This window comes from Dermochelys coriacea, chromosome 8 (genome assembly GCF_009764565.3).
Source record: "Dermochelys coriacea isolate rDerCor1 chromosome 8, rDerCor1.pri.v4, whole genome shotgun sequence".
Taxonomy (NCBI): Eukaryota; Metazoa; Chordata; order Testudines; family Dermochelyidae; genus Dermochelys; species Dermochelys coriacea.
The window spans coordinates 18,467,269-18,492,096 of record NC_050075.1 but is presented as its reverse complement, the minus strand read 5'-3'; the positions used below and the strand labels follow the sequence as shown (position 1 = coordinate 18,492,096).

General features: G+C 42.8%; 1 protein-coding gene across 1 annotated transcript in view; it reads right to left on the bottom strand.

Annotated features, from left to right (window-relative positions):
• The window catches only part of TCERG1 (transcription elongation regulator 1), a 54,825-nt gene extending 30,512 nt beyond the window's left edge, over positions 1-24,313 (bottom strand). The window contains 8 exon segments of the mRNA XM_038412361.2: positions 5,465-5,580; positions 8,033-8,233; positions 9,351-9,413; positions 14,845-15,087; positions 17,300-17,561; positions 17,836-17,988; positions 21,700-21,925; positions 24,159-24,313. Coding sequence (XP_038268289.1) covers positions 5,465-5,580; positions 8,033-8,233; positions 9,351-9,413; positions 14,845-15,087; positions 17,300-17,561; positions 17,836-17,988; positions 21,700-21,925; positions 24,159-24,262 — 1,368 coding nt within the window. The 5' untranslated portion in view covers positions 24,263-24,313.
• Between the last annotated feature and the right edge of the window lie 515 nt (positions 24,314-24,828).

Here is a 24,828-nt window from a genome sequence, read left to right as displayed (position 1 = left end):
AGCAGGAGATGAATCAATTACTGATGAGCCAGGCAGCCCAGGATCGAGCCACCCTGCATGAGGTTGTGAACCAGCTAAAGGCCCTGACCACTCTGATGCACGGCCCTCATGGGACCTGACCCCTGCAGGCAAGCAAATACTTACAGAAGATGATGATGGATGACAACGTAGATGAATATCTCCTCGTGTTTGAGAGAACGGCCCTGCGGGAGGCCTGGCCCCAAAATTGGTGGTGAAGTATCCTTGCTTCTTTTCTGTGTGGGGAGGCCCAGAAGGCATATTTTGACATGACAACAGAAGCAGCTACAGATTATCCCCAGCTGAAGGCGGAGACCCTGGCAAGGTCTGGCGCAATGACAGCCATAAGGGCCCAGCGGTTCCACAAGTGGAAATACTGGGACAGCAAAGCGCTGAGGTCCCAGCGGTTTGACCTGATCCACCTAGTATGGAAGTGGCTGCGCCCTGAGACCCAGGGCCCAGAGAAAATTGTGGAAATCATAGTTTTGGACAGGTACATGAGAGTGCTACCACCAGACATAAAAGGAGGGGTCAGTCAAAATGATCCCTCCTCATATGAGGAGCTAGTTGCTCTTGTAGAGAGACACCTAGCAGCCCAAGAACTTTCTCAGACCACCGGGGAAGGAAGGCCAGAATAGGAGGCAAGTCTCTGCACCGAGGGCCCGGGTTGCCGTAGCCCTGGGAAGAACTATGGAGGGAAGGAAGGAGGCTGAAGAGCAGCCAGAGATCGGAGAGACTTGGGAACTGGGGGAGAAAGACTCGGGTTAAGGCCCCCCACAGCCTGAAAAATAGGGGGCTGCCCCAAGCAGGGTACAGATGTTAGGCATGTGGGGAAATAGGGCATATAGCTGTCCAATGCCCTAACCTAGAAGAGCCCATCCAATGCAACCTGGGAGATATAGGAGGACCATGCGACCTAATAAATCTAGTAGGGGCTGCAATGGTCCCTCATAGGTATACTAGACCAGTTAAAATGAATGGCAGAGAGACCACTGCATTAGTGGACTTGGGAAGTGCGGTCATGCTGGTCTCGGGAAAGCTGTTCGGGCAAGACCAACCATCTTGGGCCAAGTGCACAGGAATATCCTGTGTTCATGGGGATGTCAATCACTACCCGACCATCCTGGTAAAAATAGAAGTCCTGGGATACCCCACTAAGGTGACGGTGGGAGTAGTCCCGAAACTCCCCTACCCAGTCCTCATAGGACAAGACTTCCCAAGGTTTGGCAGCCTACTCCCCAGAGAGGAGTCAGAAGACGGTGATAACCCTGGGAGCAATGTGATGACCCTGATAGTTAGCACCCCCCCGGTCTTCCATGAATTTGCCCAGGATTTGTGTTCTCCTCCTGGGAAGCCCAGGAAGACATGGCGAGAAAGGAGGGAAGATAAGGAGGGGAACGAGAATCTTGGCCCAGAACCAGAAGTCTACACTTGTAGGGGAAAGAGTTGGCCCAACTGACAAGGGGACTATGCAGGCTTCTGACGAACCCGCAGCCGGACCTAGTTCCCCGGGGACTCCCCCCGAGAGGGAGATGAAAATATTTCCCCCTGAGTTTGGGCAAATTGGACCTTCACTGGAGAATTTTGGGCAGGATCAGACCAATGATCCAATATATAACAATATTCGTAAAGTAGTAGTTGAGGTGAATGGGGTCCCTGTCGAAGGGAGAGCCAAGGGCCCAGGGCCATATTATATGATAAAAGAGGAATCTAATATACAGAGTAGTCCAGGTCCCAGAGCAAGTCATGGAACAGCTCTTAGTACCGCAGAAGCATCAGAGGGGCGTGATGGATCTAGCCCACAGCCATCTGTTCGGGGGCATTTAGGGGTAGATAAAACCCTCAATTGAATTCTGCAGAGGTCTTTTTGGCCTGGAATTTACACGGTGATCCAACGATATCGTGCCTCCTGTCCTGAATGCCAATTACATGGCCCCCGACCACACTTAAGGGCCCCTTTGGTACCTCTGCTGATTATTGAAATCCCATTTGAGTTAATAGCTATAGACTTAGTAGGGCTACTGGAGAAATCAGCCTGGGGCCATCAGCACACACCGGTTGTGCTAGTTTATGCCACCCGATACCCCGAGGCCGTACCCCTATGGAACACTATGTCCAAGACCATAGCTAAGGAGTTACTCTAAATTTTTGCTAGAGTGGGGCTACCCAAAGAGATCCTGACGGATCAAGGAACCCACTTTGTGTCTAAATTAATGAAGGATTTATGTGCAATACTCCACATACAGACCATAAGGATGTCAGTCTATCATCCGCAGACCGATGGCCTCGAACGCTTTAATAGAACATTAAAGAACATGATATGAAAGGTGGTGAGCTGGGACAGGAAGAACTGGGATGCCCTGCTGCCATACCTAATGTTTACTATAAGGGAGGTTCCTCAGACTTCAACTGGGTTTTCCCCATTTGAGCTGTTAAATGGTCACCACCCCCATGGCATGCTGGACAATGCCAAAGAGGGTTGGGAAGAACAGCCAAACCCAGAGAGAAACATCATTGAGCATGTGTTGCAGATGAAAGACTGGATAGCCCAAGTTGCCCCCATAGTGCGGGAAGACATGGAGACGGCGCATGGGGCCCAACAGATATACTACAATAGCCAAGTGATGATCTGAAAATTCCAGGTGGGAGATTGGATAATGGCGCTCTTACCCACAGCGGAGAGCAAGCTCCTGGCCAGGTGGCAGGGGCCATACGAGATAATAGAAGCCATTGGAGAAGTCGACCACAAGGTCCAACAGCCTGGTCGCCAGAAGCTGGAACAGATCTATCACATAAACTTGTTGAAACCTTGGCAAGACAGAGAAGCTCATGTGGTCATTCTAGGGTCGCCAACCCTCAAAAGCAACCAGCCAGCCAACTGGAAATATCCCCGAAACTGACCCCTGACCAACAAACTGAAGTGATCAATATGATCAAATGCAACCAAGACGTATTCTTAGAAAAGCCAGGCAAGACTACTGAGGTTCACCATCACATCCTCACAGAACCTGGAAGGAAGGTGAATGTCAAGCCATACCAGATTCCGGAGGTGAAAAGAGAAAAGATCAAGATAGTAGTCAGGAAAATGCTGAAGTTAGGAGTCACTGAAGAGTCTCATAGCCAATCGTCAAGTCCAGTTGTCCTAGTACCTAAGCCTGATGGCAGTATGAGGTTCTACAGTGACTTCCGGAAACTGAATGAAGTGTCCCAATTTGATGCGTACCCTATACCCAGATAGATGAGCTAAATGACCGATTGGGAAAAGCACGATTTTTGTCCACCCTTGACCTGACCAAGGGTTATTGGCAAATCCCTCTGGCCAAGGCCAACAAAGAGAAGACGGCCTTTTCAACACCAGAGGGACTGTATCAGTACACTGTCCTCCCTTTTGGTTTACCTGGGGCTCCCGCAAGTTTCCAACGACTCATGGACAAACTGTTGCGTCCACATGGCAACTATGTGGCCGCCTATCTCGATGACTCCTTATACATAGCCCAGACTGGAAGACACACTTGGAGAAGGTGGAAGAAGTCCTGGACAGCCTGAGGAAGGCGGGGCTGACTGAAAATCCCTCCAAATGCATGATTGGGCTAGCAGAAGCCAAGTACCTCGGGTATATGGGGGGGGGCATGGTGAAGCCCCAACTCAACAAGTTCAAGGCAATACAGAATTGGCCCCAACCAGTCCGGAAGAAACAGGTCAGAGCATTCCTGGGACTAGTTGGATACTATAGGCGGTTCATCCCCCACTTTGCCACCAGGGCATGCCCGTTAACAGACCTAACAAAAGCCTGTGGCACAGACATAGTAAGATGGACCAGCGCGGCCGAGGAGGCTTCTGCAGATCTCCAGACTGCCCTCTGCACCGTCCCAGTACTGGTAGCTCCAGACTGGGAGAAAGAGTTTCTTGCAAACCAATGCCTCTGAGGTTGGGTTGGGAGTGATTCTTTCACAAATGGTTGGAGAAGACCACCACCCAGTCCTGTTCCTTGCTAGGAAACTCCTGCCCAGGAAATGTAAATATACTGTAGTAGAGAAGGAATGCCTGGCGGTAAAGTGGGCCATAGAAAACCTTTGCTATTACCTACTCAGACGGAGGTTTACCCTCATCACGGACCATGTCCGTCTGAAGTGGATGCACCAAAACAAAGAAAGAAATGCAAGAGTAACACGTTTCAGAGTGGTAGCCATGTTAGTCTGTATCAGCAAAAAGATCGTGGAGTACTTGTGGCACCTTAGACTAACGAATTTATTTGAACAAGGTGATTCCTATCACTACAACCCTTCCACTTCAAAGTACAACATAGGTCCGGAATCAAGCACGGCAACACAGATGGCATGTTGAGGGTGCACTGTTTGCCGACGCAAGTAGCCCAATCCTTAGTGTTGAGTGAGGTAGGGGGCATACGTGATAAACTCAGGAAAGACAGCTGCAGGGGGGGGGGGGGTAGAAAACAGTCCCAGAAGGTTAAAAGGCCCTCCTCCCTATCAACTGAGAAGGGGTAACTAGGTCAATCAGGTTCAGCTGAGAAGGGGTTACCAGTGAATCAATTTGGATCAGCTGAGAGGGAGGTACCTGAGGTCAATTAGGATCAGCTGATCCCAACTAAGGGCTGCCTGAGACCTTCTTAAACCCTCCACTGTTGAGAGAAGAGGGGAGGTGGAGAGAGAGAAGGAGGAGTCAAGCTGCCAGTAGGCTAGGAGCAGCAGGACAGCAAGCCTCACCAGGAGGGGGGAGGCTGCATTCCCTCCCGTAAGGGAAGAAAAACAAGCCCAAAAGACTGGCTGAGAGAAGCAACAGACTGCCCCTGTGCATCTTAGAAGGACTGTTTTACCCAAGCCCGACTCACCAATGCTAAAAACAGCTGAGGCTGGTGAGACCGAGAAGGTACCTTGCTACACTTGCTTCTTTCCAAATAAAGAACAGAGATATTTATTGAACAACTCTGCCTTTCCTGCATCATTAACAATTTTACCATCTGGATCTAGTAATGGGCCTATACCATTACTAGAACTTCTTCTTTTGTGCCTAGTATGTTTAAAAAAACCCTCCTTAATATCATCTTAGTTTTCTATTGGTCTTTTCAAATGTAACAATGTTTTGATTATGCTGCTACAGGATTTAGTTTCTACTTAAATCAAGGCCCAGATTCAGGAAAGCCCTTAAGCCACATGCTTAACATTGGCTTCAATAGAATTTAAATCTACTAAACAATTGCCTGAATTGGGGTGTTTCCCTGACTCATCTCTCTTTTTTTTTTTTTTTCTTTTTAAAGTGTTTTTTTAATTAAAAAAAATCACTAAATGTCATGAGAAAAAAAATACTGTTTTCAAATCATCCCCAACAATCTAAGAACTCAAACTTGTAACCATAATCTCTTATCAATATGTCTGCATCCACATATGTACACAGAATGATTATTTTATTTGGTTGCAAGGCCTTTTACCTCCTTTATTAGCAATTTTATAGGTTCTTCTTTGGGTTCCTCTTCTTCTGTCTCCATTGGCAAAGGCTCCTCTGTAGGTTCTTTAATAGGCTCTTTAATCTTCTCTTCTACTTTTTCTATCAGAAAAAGGATTTTTTTTTTTAAAAAAAAGCTTGCCTACGGTAACCTACAATTTTTACTGAAATTAGATTCAGTTTATCAATGTGTTTTTTCAAGTTGGACAATTTATTTTATTTTTTGCCATTCTCTCTTCATCAGACATTAAATTAAATGTCATCCTCAAAGGGCCAGATTCTCTCCTGTGCCAGGATCTACTCAATGTGGAGGGAAAGGCAGTTAGGACTCCTGATCTCAAGGTATCCCAGCCCCAATGTAAGTTAGTCTTTCTTAACTTATGGCCGCTGGTGTGTGAACAGCTGTAGTGGACCCTACTCTCCCCATTTCTCCTGCCCCTCCCCCCCATGCCCTCCTTCCCCCAGGCAGAAGTTCTGCTGGGAGAATTATCAACTTGGCAGCTGAAGCCAAATTCTGATTGTTCACCATTGTTTAGATGTTGTGAAGGAACTGGAAAGGGGCAGAGAATCTGACCCAAAAAATAGGCATCCTGGCCATTCACTGTAGAAAAAAATTTAAATGAAATCCCTCTTACTAACACCATGCTACCCATATAAGGATCCTAACAGGACTCAAGTGACACAGTCAACTTTAATTTTTGAAATTAGCTTATTTTTAAAAATTAAAGTTCCTGACAGAATACTCTGTAAGGAGTATGGCCTGATTTGATTTTGGGTTTTTGGTTTTTTTTTTGTTTAATTCTGGCCTTTTCAGCAAACAGGAACCACAGACAATACAGAGTAATGCTAAATGCACAAAGTAAACAACCTGAAAGAGTATTTGCACCCCCCCAACTTTTACAGCAACTGTAAGTGTTGCATGTAAATACAGTAACAAGAGATGTGATTTTCAGTGTGTGTCCCTACGACGAGCTCCAAATTCAGTCCAGTTTCCTGAAGTGCTCATGCACATTCCTTGTTTAGCAGGATAAATTATAACTCAGATTCTACATATTTCTTATAGCAGGTTCCATGCAAGGATTTCACAATTGTAATTAAAACTGCCCTTTAGCAGTCTGTCTGTTCCTATACTTAGAACCAATGTCAGCTGGAAATGTTAGAAGTCAAAAATCCGACAAGGAGGTTACATCAATAGAAACAAGTCACTTGGGAAGAATAGTCAGTTAGGGATGTTAACCATCAAATATTATAATAAAGTGATGGCTTGAAATTGCACTACATTTTAATAAAAGAATAGTGTGTGTGATAGGAAGAGGTATTTCTCTGACTCCAACACAGACTACTTCTCCACCTAAAATCCAATCAGTGAATATTGGGGAGGGGGAAGAGGGAAGTTATTTGAATGCTTTGACTTGCACTGCTGGCTGCTCTAGTGGATCTTATATGATGCAGAAGGGTTGCTATTAGCAGCACACCATCCTGGCAGACTTCCTTTGCAGATTTTTGCCTTTTTAGCAAACTGCTTGTTGTTTATATACTGCTAGGGTGCCCTTATTTTCTGGATTAGTTTTTTGTTCGTTTTTGATACTATGTCTGGTGACAATAGGTCTCAGAAAGGAGTCCCCTGCAAGATCAGCCGCTATCATCTTCCCTTCCATGACATTAAAATTTGGTTAGGGAGACCATGGGTTTGGGAAGGGAGATGACAAGTCTGCAACTTGTTTGGATGCATTAGGAGCTACAAAATAAACTAGGGTGAGTTAGATACTCTTGCTCCAAAAAAACTGCAGTTTGTTGAACTTCTCTAGAATAAACTACTTATCAAGATTCAAGAGATACTAAAAACTGAGAATGAAAGTCTTAAAATGCACTTTGGAACTTTAAAGAACATTACAGAAGAGGTTGAAATACTAGAGAGCAAGTTTAAGCAGACAAATATTTGGATACTAGGCATTCTGCATGGGTTCCAGAACACTAGAAAATGTTTCATGCATTAAATTTGTATGGAATACTCAAGTGAATGGTGCAGTCTAGTTTCTGTAATGAACATCTTGCCTAAAAAAGACTGTACAATGCAACTGCAGAAAGACAGCCTTCTGAGCATTCTTCATCTATTTCTTTCCTTTAAAATACATTTTATATATTACGAGGATCTAGAAAATGCTTCTTTATTCAGGGAACTTAATTCAGATGGTCTGTCTTATGGCCTTCTCAATTCAGGAGAAGTAAGCTGAACTAGTGAAAACAAAATTGTCGATTAGATCATGGGCAGCAGTCTTAACTAGCATGGTTTAGTTATTTTAAGCGTGTGTGTGTGTGTGTGTGATGTTCCATAGGTTAGCAGCAATGAACACCTATTAACATAGCAAAGGACAAATATGCTTTAAGACCTATACCCAACCCAAAGTTACCACTAGAAACACATTTTGGAAATCATAATTAAGGGAGAAGAGGATTAAAGTTATTCTCATTCACATTTTGCAACAATGTTTATAATAAGTCATAAAAGTGATCATACCTAGTTGTGGCTGGACTCTAAAATCGAATGCTGTACCTTTCTCTTTCAGTTCTTGGGGTCTTTCCCATGTTGATTCCAAAGTCCTATTGTTATAATAGTAAGTCTTCCCATCTGCTGTTTTGTACTCTGTCCATTCAGAGACTGCTGTTGCTCCAGCCAAAGTAGCAGGTGAAGCGGCAATAGCAACCTGAGGATGGATCATAGGTACAATAGGAGGGGCCATTCCTGGCAAGACACCTACATAAAGAAGCAATAAAAAACAAAACAAAAGAGCGAGTGACAATGAAGTATCATTTTGTGACACAAAAGCACCAAAATACTGTTTTACGATAATCAACTAAGCATATAGTTTAATGCAATCTACTTCAAAAGAAGTTTGTTTGTTTTTTTTTTCAAAAATTGGAAGCTGATGTTACTAATTGGATCACCATTTTTCTAAATCACAAATGTTCAACAGGGCAAAGTACAATTATTTAAAATGCAGTGATCTAAAGAGTAATAGCATTTTAGGCATTCAGTATCAGTGTTTCAAGAGCAAAATCCTGCTATTTCAGTTCAAGGTAAAGTCTGATGACATAATGCTTTTAAAAAAGAGTAATACTGAACTATGCTGTGATGGTTTTGTGGAATACTTGAGACAGACTACCAAACCCATTTTGCTCATGTCCTAAGGCAAAATGATAAGCAAGTACCTAGAGATGAAGAGCCAGTACATAATATTACTATACCATTTGCCTGATATACCAGGTTTTTTGGAAAGTGAAAGCAAATTTGTTTAAGTAAGAAAATAGGACCAACACAATATGGTCATAATTTAGAGCAGTTTAATAATAAAGTACAAATTATGTCTTTTACCCTGGGACAAAAAAACCAAACCAGTACATTATTGAATAAACAAGCAACTATTTTTTATATAAAAACACATTTGTTCCTGAAAATGGCTTATTTTTAAATAATGCACAACCTTAAAATGAAGATTTATACTAAGACACTCATACACCACATACATTCTAACATGCAAGCAGTCATGTCACTGTACAAATGGAAGTAGAAAAAACAAATATCCCACACAAAAAATAAAATTTAGTACAGGCACGAGGAGGTTCACATTTATCACAGAAATCAATGATTAAAATGTGCGTTTGTGTAGCTTTTTTGTACTAAATAGGCTAACACTAACAACTCATTAGGAAAGTTATTTGCTGGCCAATATATTTTCATTTAGACCTTTTTTGAAAATAAAAATATATAGATCCATTCATTGGGGGAAAGTAAATAAATAAAAGATAAACAATAACATTCACTACCATGCCAACTTACAGACAAAATGAACTAAGATGGTTTTAAAAATTACCGGTCTTGGTGGTAGCGACTGTCTTTACATACGGGCAGCTGACTATTTGCATCATTGCTACACCTGTAAAATGGATAAGCAAGCATGTTGGAAAGCTGCCATTGTATGTCGGCTCTTACTGGAAGTCTGAATAATACAAATTTTCCTGCTACAATTTAGAATGCCATTTCCAATAGAAAAGACGCATCCCAGGCAGGAATATGTACATTCTTTTTTCTTCCAACATATTATGAAAAGTGGTGCCAGATCAACTATAAAACTAGTTCTAAATTACAGCAACATTTACTGTTTTACGTTGAACCACAGTTTTAACATATATTAGGACTTTATAAAAACATTTGAGCGAGGATTCAGGGGTTTAAATTCAGTGTGGGGTAGTCTCACCCCTCTCTATAGGACAATGTTGCAGGAGATTGTGCTGAGGGTAGTTTTGCTCATAGCATTTGCCCAGAAGAGGCCAATAGAAGCAGCTGCAGAAACTCGTGCAGTCCCTGTCAGTTTCATTCTGCTCCTACTCCAGCTGGAAAGAAGATATGAGCACCAGTGGAGGTACAATTTTAATCAATTAAGACAAAGGTGGGAGTGGTAGTGGCAGCGAAAGCACAATTTCAACCAGAAAGGAAAGAGGAGGTGATGGCGATTAGGAAAAGGCATTAAAGCTGAAAGAGAAGAGGCAAAAAGAAAATTGTGAAGGGATGAAGAAATATACACAACCAAAGAAGCTGTACTGGTGAGTCAGTGGTAGGAAGTATTAGCTCTGTCACAGTCTGTGGAGCAGCATGGGGTAGGAATGCGGTGTAGGCAGAACATTTAGCCTTTGAGAGAGGTAGCACCATGAACTAATTTCTAGCTCACTGAAGAAATGACACTGAAAGGTATGGAAGCTGTGGCATCTAATCCCCTTCAGTGAGATGAAAAATCACTAGGAAAGGAGAGAATAAAAGGGAGGGGAAAAAAGGATTCCAGAAGACGGTTCATTTTAGGGGGAAGGGGTCATGACTGTATAATATTTCTGAATATCAATCCAGTACTTTCAAACTGGTAACTGAAACTCCGAGATATACCCCCAGGCCCTAAAATGCTTCAATTCCCACCATATGAAAGAAGTAAGAGATGAGAATTTCCACAACACAAAATGAAATTAAACCCCTGTGTTTATAACCAAAATGTTAATTTTCTTTATCAAAAATCTAATATAGAAAATACACTTCCAATTTATATAAAAAAACTTTTAAAAAAGACAATTTCAGTGCTCTTTAGTTTTGAGCTCTTATTAAAATTTCTAATAGCATTTTTGTGTTATATATGTAGGAATTAGGATACTGAAGCATTAATCAAATGGTACTGAATGAAGTTTGTCTAGTTTTGTTGGGTTTTTTTTTATGCTACAGCCTTTGAATGAATGTAAAGATTTGTCTTAAGGAAGTTACAGTATGTCCTAAAACTAAATCAGGATAAATAATGTTATTTGTCTGATCACTGAAATTGGTTCTACTGCAGAGCAGACAGACTTCTTAGCAGGGGGGGGGAAAAAAAAGCTGTTTCCTCTGACAAATTTCCCATTTTTAAATGTATAGCTAGCTTTTCACACATGAATTAAGAGTAAGCAGACCGACTTTAAAATTTAGTATCATGAGATATTAACACAACGGAAGAGTTAAGTTAGTGTCATGCCACAATATGGTGCAGAACTTTAAATGTCAAGATCACTTGTCAATTGCACTGCTCAGCTTTTTTTTTTTTAATATGAAGTGATCTCTCTGGATGGCTTCATGCTCATCACTGCCTAACACAAAAGAGCTACACACTTATGCTCAATATGTCTTTTCAAATTCTGCTAATATTTTAACAGGATCTTTTTAGCTTGTTTCTTAAATTCATCTCTTCAGACATTTTGTAGTTATGGTGGGAATAGTCCAAGGCTTTCTAGGAACATCACAAAAAAAGCACAACCAAGTTAAATTTTTATCTGAATTAAAAAACAAAACTTAGTTTTGTTCCGTAATCAAAGAGAATATGTATTTAGAACAATCCAAAGAAAACTTATTCAAAAGGGCATGGAGTCCTCTCGGTTCAATCCAATGTGTTATTTCCCAGTGAAAAGGGAAAATGGGTCAGGTATAAGTCTTCCAGAACTTCAGAAACTATATTCATGTTCTGAGAGAATTTGAAGAAAATGTTTCATCAGATAACCAAGGTTTTTTGTTTTTTTTCCACACGTCTCTCCTTTTCCAGTGTAGTGTTCAGTGTGGGAGTTTCTGCACTGGAAACTTACAAAAAATACAAGTGTCCTTTGTTCATGGGCAGTTTATTGGATATTGACATTGTTTCCTTTATTGTATTGATCATTCAAATTTTGCCTGCCAGTTTACACTTAAGAACAGCTGAATATGCATCTTGCATGAAGAATACTGGATCCTTCATCTTACACTGATTATTTGCTGGCAGAGGCAGGAACTGAAGTTAAAAGTAGTCAAACTTTCTTCATCCTGACTTAAGCTGCCTATTTTAAAACTTAATAATTAGTTATTTTCCCTTAACTCCCCAAAATATGTAAGAATCTATTCCTGAGGGCATTCTACACCAAAAAATTAAATTCTGTGCCAAAAAAATAAAAATTCTGCACACTTTTAAAATTCTGCAAATTTTATTTGTCAAATAAATGTGGAGGCTCCAGTATGGCACTGGGGAACACAGGCCATTGGCTGCACAGAGGGGGGAAATCACTGTGCAGCTACTCCCCAGGACAGAGAATCAGTGGTGAGGTTGCACCTAACCCCGACAGAGCACAAGGACCGGGCCTGTTCCAGAAACATCCCAGGGCCCTGCTCCTACATTCCAGATGTACCAGGTGTGGGCAGGCAGGCTCAGCAAGGCAGGATCCAAGTGTGGAGGGGCTTAGTATGGGAGGATCCAGGTGTGGGTTGAGAGGGGCAATCTCAGTGCAGGCGGTTCAGTGGGTCATCGAGGTGCGGGGGAATCTGGACACACAGAGGCTTGATAGGGGGTTCTGGGTGTAACAGTAATGGGACTCTGCAGGGGGGTCCAGGTGAAGGTGGTTGGGCCTCAGCGAGGGGGGAAATATGGGGTGGGGTCCAGATGCTGGAGGAGTGGGGCTCAGTGGGGTGGGGATCCAGGTGCAGCTGGCTGGGACTCGGTGGGGTGGGGATCCAGGTGCAGGTGGCTTGTTGGGATGGTCCAGCTGCAGGAGAGTGGGGTTCATCATAGGGGGTTTGGAGTTCGGGGGTGAGGCTGAGCAGGAGGTCTGGGTATGAGGAGGTCTGGATACATGGAGGTTGGGCGGATGGGAGAGCAGCTCCCTGTAGAGGGATCCCTCCCCCTGCAGCTGAGGAATGATGGGTGAAGGAGCCGGGGTGGGCGGGGTTGCAGAGCTTCCTGCAGCTGGGAGAGAAATCTGGCTGTCGGTCTGAATCCACCCCAGATGCAATACAGGAAAGAGGAAGCCCCATCCTCCCCAACCCAGCTGGGACAAGCAGGAGCCACCAGCCAGTGTTCCCCAGTCCTGCCCCCTGCCTCACAGTGATTTCTCTCTGCCAGCTGCCCTGGACACCCAAAACAGATGGCTGGAGAGGGCCCCATGACTGCTCTTGGGGCTTCCCTTTGCTTCCCTGTAAGAAAGTCGATTTTTTGCCAGGAAGCAAAGAAATCTGCGGGGAACATAAATTCTGCACATGTGCAGTAGCGTAAAGAATCAGACCTCTAAATTACTTACCTAACATTCAATATCAACCAGAGTACTATCCTCAACCTGGTATAATTTTGTCTTGTTTAAGCTGATGACTTCCCTATAATTTCCTTTTTAAAGCAATATTGTGCTGTTGTATCACTCCTATAAAGTTGATATTTCCCCCCCCCCCCCCCATCATGACTCTGGAAAAGATTGGCCAGTTGTGGTGGATGATCAGCTGAACATTAGCTCAGTGTAATGCTGTGGCCAAAAGTGCTAATGTGATCCTGGGATGCATAAACGGGGGAATCTTGAGTAGGAGTAGAGAGGTTATTTTACCTCTTCACCTGGCACTGAGTGACTGTTGCTGGAATACTGTGTCTAGTTCTAGTGCCCAAAAGTCAAGAACGTTGATAAACTGGAAAGGGCTCAGAGAAGAGCTATGAGAATGATTAAAGGACTAGAAAACATGCCCTGCAGTGATAGACTCAAGGAGCTCAATCTATTTAAGCTTAACAAAGAGAAAATTAAGGAGTGACTTAATTACAGTCTATACGTATGTACACGGGGAACAAATATTAAATAATGGGCTCCTCAATCTGACAGATATAAGTATAAACACAATCCAATGGTTGGAAGTGGAAGCTAGAGAAATTCAGACCGGAAATAAGGTGTAATTTTTTAACCGGGTCAGTAATTAACCATTGCAACAATTTGCCACGGGTTGTGGATTCTCCATTATGGCCAATTCTGAAGTCATGATTGGATGTTTTTCTAGAAGATATACTCTAGGAATTATTTTGGGAAAGTTCTATGGCATGTGTTAGAGGAGTCAGACTCACTAGATCACAATGGTCTCTTCTGGACTTAGAATCTATGAACGTGGACTGAGCTTCAACATGCGCCCTTACAGCTCAAGTCTTTTTGCTCCTTTTCCAACTTTATTCCTAGTGGCTGCAAGAGATCAGGCTTGGGAACACTTGAGATCAGTGTTGAATTGTAATACTTTCTGCTCTTGAATATGTATGCAGAATAGTTGTAGCCATGACGGTCCCTGGATATTAGAGAGACTCTAGAATATGTAATTCACTTTGTCTCCTAGTTTTATTCCATTTGTGCATAAGATTGAAGCTCTAAATCCAAGTAACAAAGTGACAGCAATCATTACACGAATTCTGCTATATGAAAAAAAATGTAGTGCTAGGGCATACTGGCAATAAACTATTTTTACAGTTTAACAGTCTCAAAAAGAAAAGGAGTACTTGTGGCACCTTAGAGACTAACAAATTTATTAGAGCATAAGCTTTCGTGAGCTACAGCTCACTTCATCGGATGCATTTGCTCTAATAAATTTGTTAGTCTCTAAGGTGCCACAAGTACTCCTTTTCTTTTTGCGAATACAGACTAACACGGCTGCTATTCTGAAACCTGTCATTAACAGTCTGAGTCACTTAGAGAATTAATCCAGCTCTTCATTACTTTGTATGGGACTGGAGAATAGACATGATCCCGTAAAAAAAAATCCATTTATAAAATGCACTTTTCAGTGCATTCTAATTTATTTGTATTATCAAAATAAGGATTTTACATGTTTAAATAACTTCCTAATAATTGTATCAGAAAATTAAATATTAAAGTGTTTCAAGTGACTATTACTTAAAGTCTGTCCACTAAACCTGAATTATTTCAGAAAGTGTTCTAAATGGAGAGGATTTAGGCAATTCCATACACAGTAGACACATGAGTGCAAACAAATTGACAACATGGACAAAAAGTTGACAAGACAACTACAGTTTACCAATTTACCTGGAAGTGGAATAGGCATGCCAGGAAGGGGAACCCGAAATGGAGGTACCATTACGGGTGGAAAAGCAGGAATTGTTGCTGTTGGCTGAGGTACTGCATGAGGAACTGCAGGAGGCAACGTCTGTGGGACTTGCTGGGGTACAGTCTGCACAGGTGTAGCAGAAGGAGCGGAGGTTGAAACACTAACTGAAGATGTAGCAACTGAAACACCTGAACTTGTGGTCTGGTCTTGTGTTGTTGGTGCTGATAAAAAGAAAGAAGGGGGGAAAAAAAAAACTTGTAGTTTTTCTTAAATGGCAAAACATGTGAACTGTAAATATATGAGCACTCACAAATATTTCCCTATACATACTATACAGTATTTCATCCCTTACCAACACACACATAAGAAAAGGATGCTCGCTGGAAAGAAAAATCCCTCCCTCCCACCCTGTGACATTACATCATTTCCTAAAAAAAAAATTAAAAAAAAAAAAAAATCAATTTCTATTTCTTATTTCCCTTACCCCCCTTGTTTGTATAATATAACTAACAAATCTCTAGAGCAGTGGCAAGTTTCTTTGCTTTGGTTACGGGAGAACTAGTATAATTTGTTTAGGTGAAAAGTGAAATATGAACCTCTGTTCAGATTGAGACAACTAGGAGCAGAAAATTGTACAAAACCTTGAATGAAGAAACTAATGCACAAAATATTGTTGTTTAAACAATATAATGGCAGCAGTTGTGCACGTGCACTTACAAGACAACAGTGTGGTATTCTTAGATTGTGGCCATGCAACTGTGATTCAAGCGTGTCTAATCAAAGAAAAGTTTAGGAAAATGCTTTCAGTCATGGAATGGAAGAATTCTAGTGGCCTCCAGTGCCTCCTAGTGGGTAAATGAATATTAAACATTCAGTTCAATATTTCTTGCAGGATGATTAGAGTTGGCCTTTGACAGGATGCTAATGTTGCATATCACTGTGTGGGGTAAAAGAAGGAAAAGTGGCAGCCAATGCTTTTCAAGAATTAAACTTATACTAGGCATTTTGATTTATTTTACCCTGGAAAGCAATGTTATAAATTTACAAGACGATACAGTGCAATGTTGGAGAAATATCACTTTTCTTGTATTAAGTGATTATGTTAAATTTATGTCATAAAAACTGAAAAACATATTGCAAGGAAATTATTTTCTCCTGTATTAAAGTGATTAACTCACTTTTTCAATGATATAAAGATCCTTAATATTTAGTATATATTTAACACTATTTATCTGCAGTTCTCAAAGGGTAAGAGTTATTCCTGTTTTAAAGATAGGGAAACTGAGGCATAAAGAGATTAAATGATTTGCTCAAGGTCACACAATAAATCAATGGCACAGTCAGAATTAGAACCCAGCTCTTCTGACCCCCAATACTTTACAGACTGATTCTGAATGTTGAGAAAATTGATCTTTTAAAACACAAACTTTAGCATCTGGCCACAGGCATCACCATTAACAGAACTTCCTTAAGAAAAAAGGCAAAATTCATTAGTGCTTGGTGTCAGAAAATTACATTTTTGGCAGCGGAGAGTCAAGTCAACTTCGACATTATTCTATTAAGTTACATAAAAGGGGCCTCACTATAAACATATGCCTCAAAGCAGAGAAAACTACAGTGAGTAAGCTATGGATCTCAAAGATCTGATATGGAATGGCATCTAAACATTTGTGATTCTTGACCTTTGTTACATATTTAACAAATAGCTATGCAAGCTATAAAATAATGCCCTACACACTACACTTAAATATATCAAGAGAATAGGCTAGGTAGTTACTTTCTAGCTTTGCAGGTCTAGTGAAATAATGACATATGAGTCAACTGTAAGATTATTTGCTATGGCTACAATCTAAATATATATACATTCCACAAGGTCAGTCCCCTATTCCCTGGGGCTGTTGTGACCTGAAAACATTGTAGTGGCTCAGTACATGTGAAGAACAATAGTTTTCAAACTACAGTTCATGGATCATTCATCAATAAACCTCAGAACCTCTCCTGGTTTGTGTTGTGACTCAAACACAAAGGAACTGAAGCACTGGGATGCTCTGCAGAATGAAAAAGCAGAAGTTCTGCTCTACAACAATCAACTCTGCTTGTTCCAGAGGCAGCACTGATATGTCCAACTCCTCAACCAGAAGGGCAGGTTGGAGCCTGGAGACAGGTAAGATGGGAAACCTTGGTGGAACAACCCCTTCCTCCAAAATAACGTCCGCCCTTTTCTTAAAGCATTTCCAAGTTTTGTTGGAAGTATATCAATAACTATTAAGCATCTATTTGGTTATTTGAGAACATATGGGTAGCAGCAGCAGAAAAAACAAATACCCGGCAAAGAGGAGCCACATGTCACATTACATCTTTAGTACAGTATTTCCTCCAAGATAGCATTTGTTTCCCACTCTCACAAAGCCTAAGAAACCCGCAGTAACTCACTGGAAATGGTCTGTGACAGTGAAGTGGCTGTGGTTGTAGTAGAAGTCATGGAGGACTGAGTAGCTGACGAGGTTGATGGAGACACTGAAGGTGCAGGACTACTGGTTGTTGGTGTGGAGGCACCTGGGGCCTGGGCTTGGGCCTGGGCTTGGGCCTGAGCCTGGGCAGCCAGCATTGGCGTCAGTTCCGATTGCTGAATAACCTTTACCCCATCAGGCTTGGTCCATGCAGACTCGCGCGTTCGTGCATTATAGAAATAGACCTATAGAGTAGGAAAGTCGTTGTCAAACAACAGTATGTTTTCACAATGAATGGCCTAGTCCCTTCAAATTATGAGGGCAAAAGTTAATATCTATATGAATATGTATTAACAAAAGGAGATTGCTCTGTTTTGCCTAACTATTCAGCACCTGCAGCCTCGATGGCCAAGATCGACACGACACCACCCCCAATGCAAACAAGATCAGATGTGGTGACATGGTAGCAGTCACTCGTTATTCCTGATAGCTCCTTGCTGTATTTGGTTCCAGTCTTACCTTGCCATCTGGAGTCTTGTTTTCTACCCATATTTCTTCAGTGGGTGGCATAGTTGGAGTTCCAGGGGCAGTGACAGGTGGCATCCCTGGAGGAAACATCATACCAGGAGGCGGTGGCATGCTACCCATGGGAGGAGGCATGAATGGTGGCCTCTGTAAATTCATATAACAGTAATGTCACAGGACTGCCATATACAGTTGGCGTTCATATTTAGTATCACTTGACTGCACAGCCTCAGCAAGAAAAGACTTAGCAACAGTGTTCTATGCTGTTCTAATACAGTCCACTGAAACAACGTTGCAATCTCTGGCCTGTTCTACACTTAAAATTTAGATTGACATAGCATACTCAGGGGGTATGAAAAATCCTCAGCCTTGTGGAAGAATACTTCCATCCACCTATCTCCCTTGCTTAAGGAAGTGGAATGCCTCCAGTGACAGAAAATCCCCTTCCATTGCTGCAGTCTGCATCTACAATACAGAGTTAACAGTGGCAAAGCTACAGCACCGCAGCTATGCCACTGTAGTGCCCATAGGGTAGCCATGGCCTCAATTAGCATTATCAAGGCAAGGGCCACATCTCATGACAAGTCAAACCATAGCACAGAGAACAGCTTTAACAAGTACTTCAAGCCTTGAGGTATTAACTAAATGCAAAGCAGCAAAGAAGTGGCCATATACAAAGTGGGGTATCAGCAGAAACAAACAATTTCATTACAATCCATTATACCTTTTAATTATCTGCCTGCTAAAGTTTTACTATTAAGACATTCAGGGGAAAGTACAAATTCAACAAAGCAGAGATATCATCTGTGACTTTTTTTTGTACAGCACTTAACAGATGATCCAGCAGAGGATTAGTTCAACTTAAGTAGTTATTACTAAATGTCCAAAGGTAGCAAACAAATCTTAATTTTAAAATGCTTAATACTAATTTGACACACCCCAATATCATTCTAAATTCTTATTTCACGCATGTCCCCCATAGTACATGAACTTTTAACATAGTGATACTCAGACCTCAGAGGTTCATGAGCCAAACTAGAGATCAACATTACCCAAAAGAGCCATAGTAGTATGAATTCATTGCTTCATTTACTATACTACTATATATTCATATTTAAACAGTAAAGCGGGGGAAATATTTAGTTTATATATTATTCTCACAGAAAAATGACTGACCAGGTATTATTATTTTTAATTAACTACAACTTGTTAACAACATTATAAAAGCACCCTGATTGGTTAATAATTGAATCACAATGCTTTAATATCATGTGCTGCAAAGAGCTGCAGGAGACACATTAAAGAGCCACTCATGGCTTGCGAGCCTTAGTCTGAATGTCACTGTTTTAGCACAATAGCAAAGCAACAACTCTCCTATTATTAAGACTGAGCATTTCTTCTGTTTAAAGGTTGACTATTTTAAGTATTCTAAAAAAAATATGTATATTCTGATTGTTTTGAAATTTGCTGTGCTAGATAGTGTAAGCAGTTCAAATTTGGGGTCATTTGAGCCAAGGGCTCCCCAAAATACAGGACCCCCCCCATAACATAGCATTTTACAAAATCATCTGGTTTGTCCATTTTTTTTTTTTGTGCAAACCTGGGCTCAAACTAAGGCTCTGATCCATCCCAAACTGACCTTAGTCACTCAGGATTTATTTTAGCATGTGCCTCCCCTCCACATTCTGGCCCTTTCAGGAAGTAATACTGAAAAAGTTATTGAGGGCAATGTTTGTAACTTTAGGTTGGCAAAAGCATCATGGATGCATTTAAACATATATATGCAGCGAGATGAGGGGCTCTGTAAAAACAGGTCTGCCGGCACCCTGCTATGAGAGTGAATAGGTGGCTCAAGATGACATGCTGTCATCACTGGACCTTAGCTGCACCCAGGCACTGAGAGCTTAAGGCCTACCCTAGGCAGTTTTCAGGAAATGCATTTTTTGTGCTGCAGGGCTCTTTTGAACATTTCACCCTGAGGTCCAAATTTCTGGTTTAAAAGTGATATTTTAAAAATGCTATGAAATCTACATGTAAATTCCACTTTTACTTTAAAAGTAATAGCAAGAACTTAAAAATAATACAGTGAAGATGAAAGATGGTAAGTGGTTAGGGTAACGTAATCATGACTCAGTCTTCACCCTTTCCTGAACAATAGAACTTAATGCGAAAACATTGCCCAGTCATCTGGACAAGGGTTCTCAATACACTGCTCCACTAGCATGATCGGATCATAACTTCTTCTGATTCTTATAACTTTTTTTGGTGTAGAGAGAAGGGAATATGGGGAGGGATGATCAGAGCAGTGCCATGGAAGGTTGGGAGGGAGTGGGATGAGGGCTCTGCCCCTCAGGGTTGTGCTCTGGCACAGCTACTGAGGGGCCAGAACACCCCTAGATAACAACCCTTATTTGTGTAAGAGATCAAACACTATGTTTTTGAAAACCCAGTTGGATGACTTAAAGCTTTGATAAAAAAACTGGGTTTCCAAAAAAAGTATTTTTTCTACAATTCTCAACAAATAAGGGATCAACCTCTGAAGTCTTTGCTCTCTGGCAGCTCAGAAGCATGGACAGAACATTACCATAAAGGGTGAGCAGTTGGGCACCTTCCCCTCCAGTGACATGCTTGGAGGGAAAAGAAGTGGAGTCATCTGTGCACAATCCTCCTCCCTCCCTTACAAATACACCTATAATTCCTTCCCATGACTCCTCCACCAGTCTGAGAATCCAGAACTCCCATCTTCCCCATGCTATCTCCAGGAGCAGGAAAGGGTGCCAGGTTCACCCTCCTAAACACCAGGAAATACACAGTTAAGGTATATGCCATCACCACAACATAATCTTAATTCCATTCTCTCCGAGCAATACCACAACACACCCATAACACACATACAAGCACTCTATCCTTGGAGATGCTGCAGAACACTCAGGGAATTGCACCTACGAGCACTGTAGGACAAAGTACACCTCTTTGCTAAGACAAAACTCTGGTTTAAGCCAGGCATAGTAAACAGGAGCTACCTACACAGACTGTGCCCACTCCACAGCAACCAACCCAAATTTGCTAAATATTACAATCCCTTCACTAGACTGATGACAATCCACATGACAAGACCACTGTGCACCACTACTGACACACCTCTACAGAATCAGCATTGAAATTAGGCCCACTTGATCCCTCAAGGTACATATGCACCTCTTTTCATATCACAGTAACAACTCTTCCAAACTGCTCCAACTAATCGATCCACCATTCAATACAACAACATCTAACACAAGGAATGCAGCTGGAGTGCATGTAGATAAACGTTGGAATTAAAAACTGTTGATCACAACACAATGGGACATTCTCCTTTTTATTCTTCATATCTTATTATAGCACCACTCTTACTAAACCATTCCAAGTGGCTAAGGCCAGCTCCAAGGAGCAGTTATATTGTGTGGGTGGCATGTACCTTAACTTTAATGGTTTTCCGAGGTTTAAATTTGTGTTAGCTCTACTCTTCATTACCTTGTTTTCAAAAGATAGAGTGTAGTTAAACTTGATGATTTGGAAGGACACAAGGCACTACCAGAGAATTTTAACTCTGCACTACTGGAGTTTTTTGCAATGAACTCATCTTAACTGTGCACATGATTCCACTATGTTTGCCTTTAGGAACCATGTGAAGGACCCTCTTAGATATTTTTGAACAATATGCAGTGTGATAAAACTAACTGGGCTTTGATTTTGATTTTTATTTTTTTTAAACATTTACTTTTTTCTTTTCCTGCTGTAATCGCTTCTGAATGCTGCTGACTTCTTACCACATCCATCCACATCAAAAACAGAAAACAAAACCCATACACTCTTTACCTGTAGATGTGGAGGCCCCATTGGTGGAGGAATCCCTCCTGGAGGTGGCATTGGAGGCATATTAGGATCAAACGGAGGACGTCCAAAGGGGGGACGAGGTGGTGGAGGTGGACCTCTCATCATGCCGAAAGGTGGAGGTGGACGCATGAGAGGTGGTGGACCCCTCATGACAGCATTTGGTGGGGGAGCTGGGCCACGAAATCTCAGTGCTTGCTGCTGAGCCATTCTGTGTGTAAAGCCAGAAGAAAACTACTTGTGTTTGCTGATTAGTTGCAGGATAGATTAATTTGTGTTACAAAAAAATGAAACTAGTAAAAGCAGAAGGACATGACAAATTTTGTCAAGTTTCAATAGATAAAATTAAAAGTACAAGTACTTTAATAGGTTCCCCCCCTCACAATTTAAATTCATTAGAAGTCTGAATATGATTTTTTTCCACTCATGAAAATGAGTGACCTTTAGATCGAACCATCTTAGTACGGACAGGCACTGTGCAAGCTTCCCTCACACAGCTCTGCCAAAGCACTTCAAACATGACCTGAATCACCATGTCTATCTATAGTCACATCTTAGGCCTCTCGAGCAATGGCTGCCGATTGTGCCAAGGTTTTTAGCTATTTCATAACGTGAATGAGTGTCCACCAGGGACTTGGATGAGACCATCTGCATCCTTTTCACTTATGACCTAACGAAGGATTTGAACTCTGATCTGCAATGATGAAAGGCTAATATACTAAACCCAATGTGCCACCCAGCCCACTACACAGGCAGCTTAATAAGTGTATATATAGAAAAAAACGTTCACCTTTGCAACCAACAAACGCTCTTCTGATGCTCTCAGGAAAACAATTTTGCCCACCATTTAGTGCCAGTGCAATACCAATGTTGGCATGATGACTCAAAATTGAAAAAAACAAAGGTTATAAGGTGGTGAATGGCAAAACACATGCAACTCAGCACTCAGATTATACAGACTTCTACTTCTGCTGATTTAAGTTTCATAAAGCACCTACAGTTTTAGAAACCAGGTGCTTTTACACATAGGTTTTAAAAAAGGAAATTATAGGGGCAGCCCACTATGTGGTCCACAACTGACCATTGCTACCAACCCTGAGATGCCCAAGAGCAAAACAAAAGTAATGCGCTTTGAATGATGCCCCAAAGATCACCAACCTCTAACAGTGATGGAGCACCAAAGGGAGCAAATTCTAAATATAGAGGCACTCTTTACTGAGAAGACTCTTCTGTCAGGCCTGGAAGACATGATCCTAGGAATTGACAATAATAGCATCCCAGCTAATCTTAATGGTCATGAGAGAGAAACAAGGCAAATGACAGTCAGAGAGCAAAGTCCCAAACAGGATAGGGTTTTATCAGCAACACCATGAATTGTACTGTTAAGACAGAACTATAGTTTTTAGAACACCTATCACCAGAACACCAGGTTATGTGCTCCCAGGAGCCATTATGTCTCCCTAGCCTGTTTGTGAAAAGCTGGGAATATGGACAGGGGATGAATCACTTCATGATTACCTGTTCTGTTCATTCCCTCTGAAGCACCTGGCACGGGCCATTGTCTAAAGACAGGATTCTGGGCTAGATGGACCTTTGGTCTGACCCAGTATGCAGGTTCTTATGTTCCAATTAAGCAAGACCAATAAAGTCATTTTACCACTCATGCTGGCATTAGTTCCTGCCTGTTGGACCAGGTACCAGAGAGCGCTACTTTTATTTCAGGTTTCTGTTGTGGTACACCCCAATCAGGATGAGAGTCCCCGCGTGTTGGATGTTGTGCACACCCCCCCCCCAAGACATCAATCCTACCCCAAAGAACTGAACGCTTTCGTTCTAGCTTTATAGCTTTTATGCAATTACTAACACGGGGGCAACGCTGCAGTTTGGGATGCATGGAAGGAGAGCACGAGTCAGAGAAAAATCAAACATGACAAGCACGGCTGCATTTGAGGCACGCCTTGAGGCCCTGGATACCGTGCGTCTCGCCCGGGAACACAGAGCTAGTAGCGTACTTAGCCTGCAGGCAGCATGCTGCAGGGAGCTCACACGAGTCGCCGGGCCCGGTTCCGCGGGGAGCACCGAGGGGTCGCCGGGCCCCAAGGGGGACGCAGAGAGAGGGTGGGAAGGGAGGACCCGCCGGGGGAGGGGGAGGGGGGAAGATGCAGAGAGACGGCGGGGCCCGGGGGATGGTCTGCGGCGGTAGAGGGGGGAGGAGCTGCCGGACCCAGGGATCAGGGGCAGATTGCCCAGCGGGCCATGGGGGAGAAGCGGAAGACCCTGCGAAACCACCGGGAGCGAAGGGTGGGTGCGCGGGACCACAAGGCCCGAGGGGAGGAGCCTGCAGCCGCAGGGCTCGGTGGGGGAGGCCCGACGGCCAGGCCGCAACGCCGGGCATGTGAAACCCCGCTCTTCCCTCTCCCTGAATCCCCGCCGGCCTGCGCTACCTGATCTCATTATTGTACCGCTCCGCCGCCGCCGCCGCCGCCGCCCCCGCGTCTCCCTCGCCGCCGCCAGCCCCAGCGCCACCACCGCCTCCTCGGTCCGCCATCACCGCTCCACCAGCCCCGCCGAAGCCGCCACCTCTGCCGCCAGGCCGCGCCCCACGTCATTGGCTGACAGGACCGTCGCTCACTAGATGCATGGGCGGGACCTAACCAGGATTGGCCATCGCGCCCGCCGACTTTGAACGAGGGAAGTAAGGCAAGCTGTGATTGGCTGCGAGAAGCCGTCCTGTTCCCCTTCGTGGCCCAGGCGACCCATGTCACGTGATCCGTGACCCGCTGGGAGACCGGAACTGACCTCACATAAGATGCCAGCCAATCAGAAAAACAGGAAGAAAAATACAACCAATTCAAAGATAGGCCGAGAAGGGTACTAACCAATCAAAGATCAGGATGAGCGATGTGCCGGCCAATCAAAAACCAAAATGACGTACGATGCAACCAATCATAGAAAGGAATAATCTCTCACTCCAACCAATCGGAGACCCTCTGGCCGTAGCGAGCGTGCCAACGAAGCAGGAAACAAAATTAAGATATTCTAGCGAATCAGGGAACAAAGTTAGGACCTTGCCAGCCAATCAGCGAGCGGTATTAGCATTAGTGTCTGATTTAC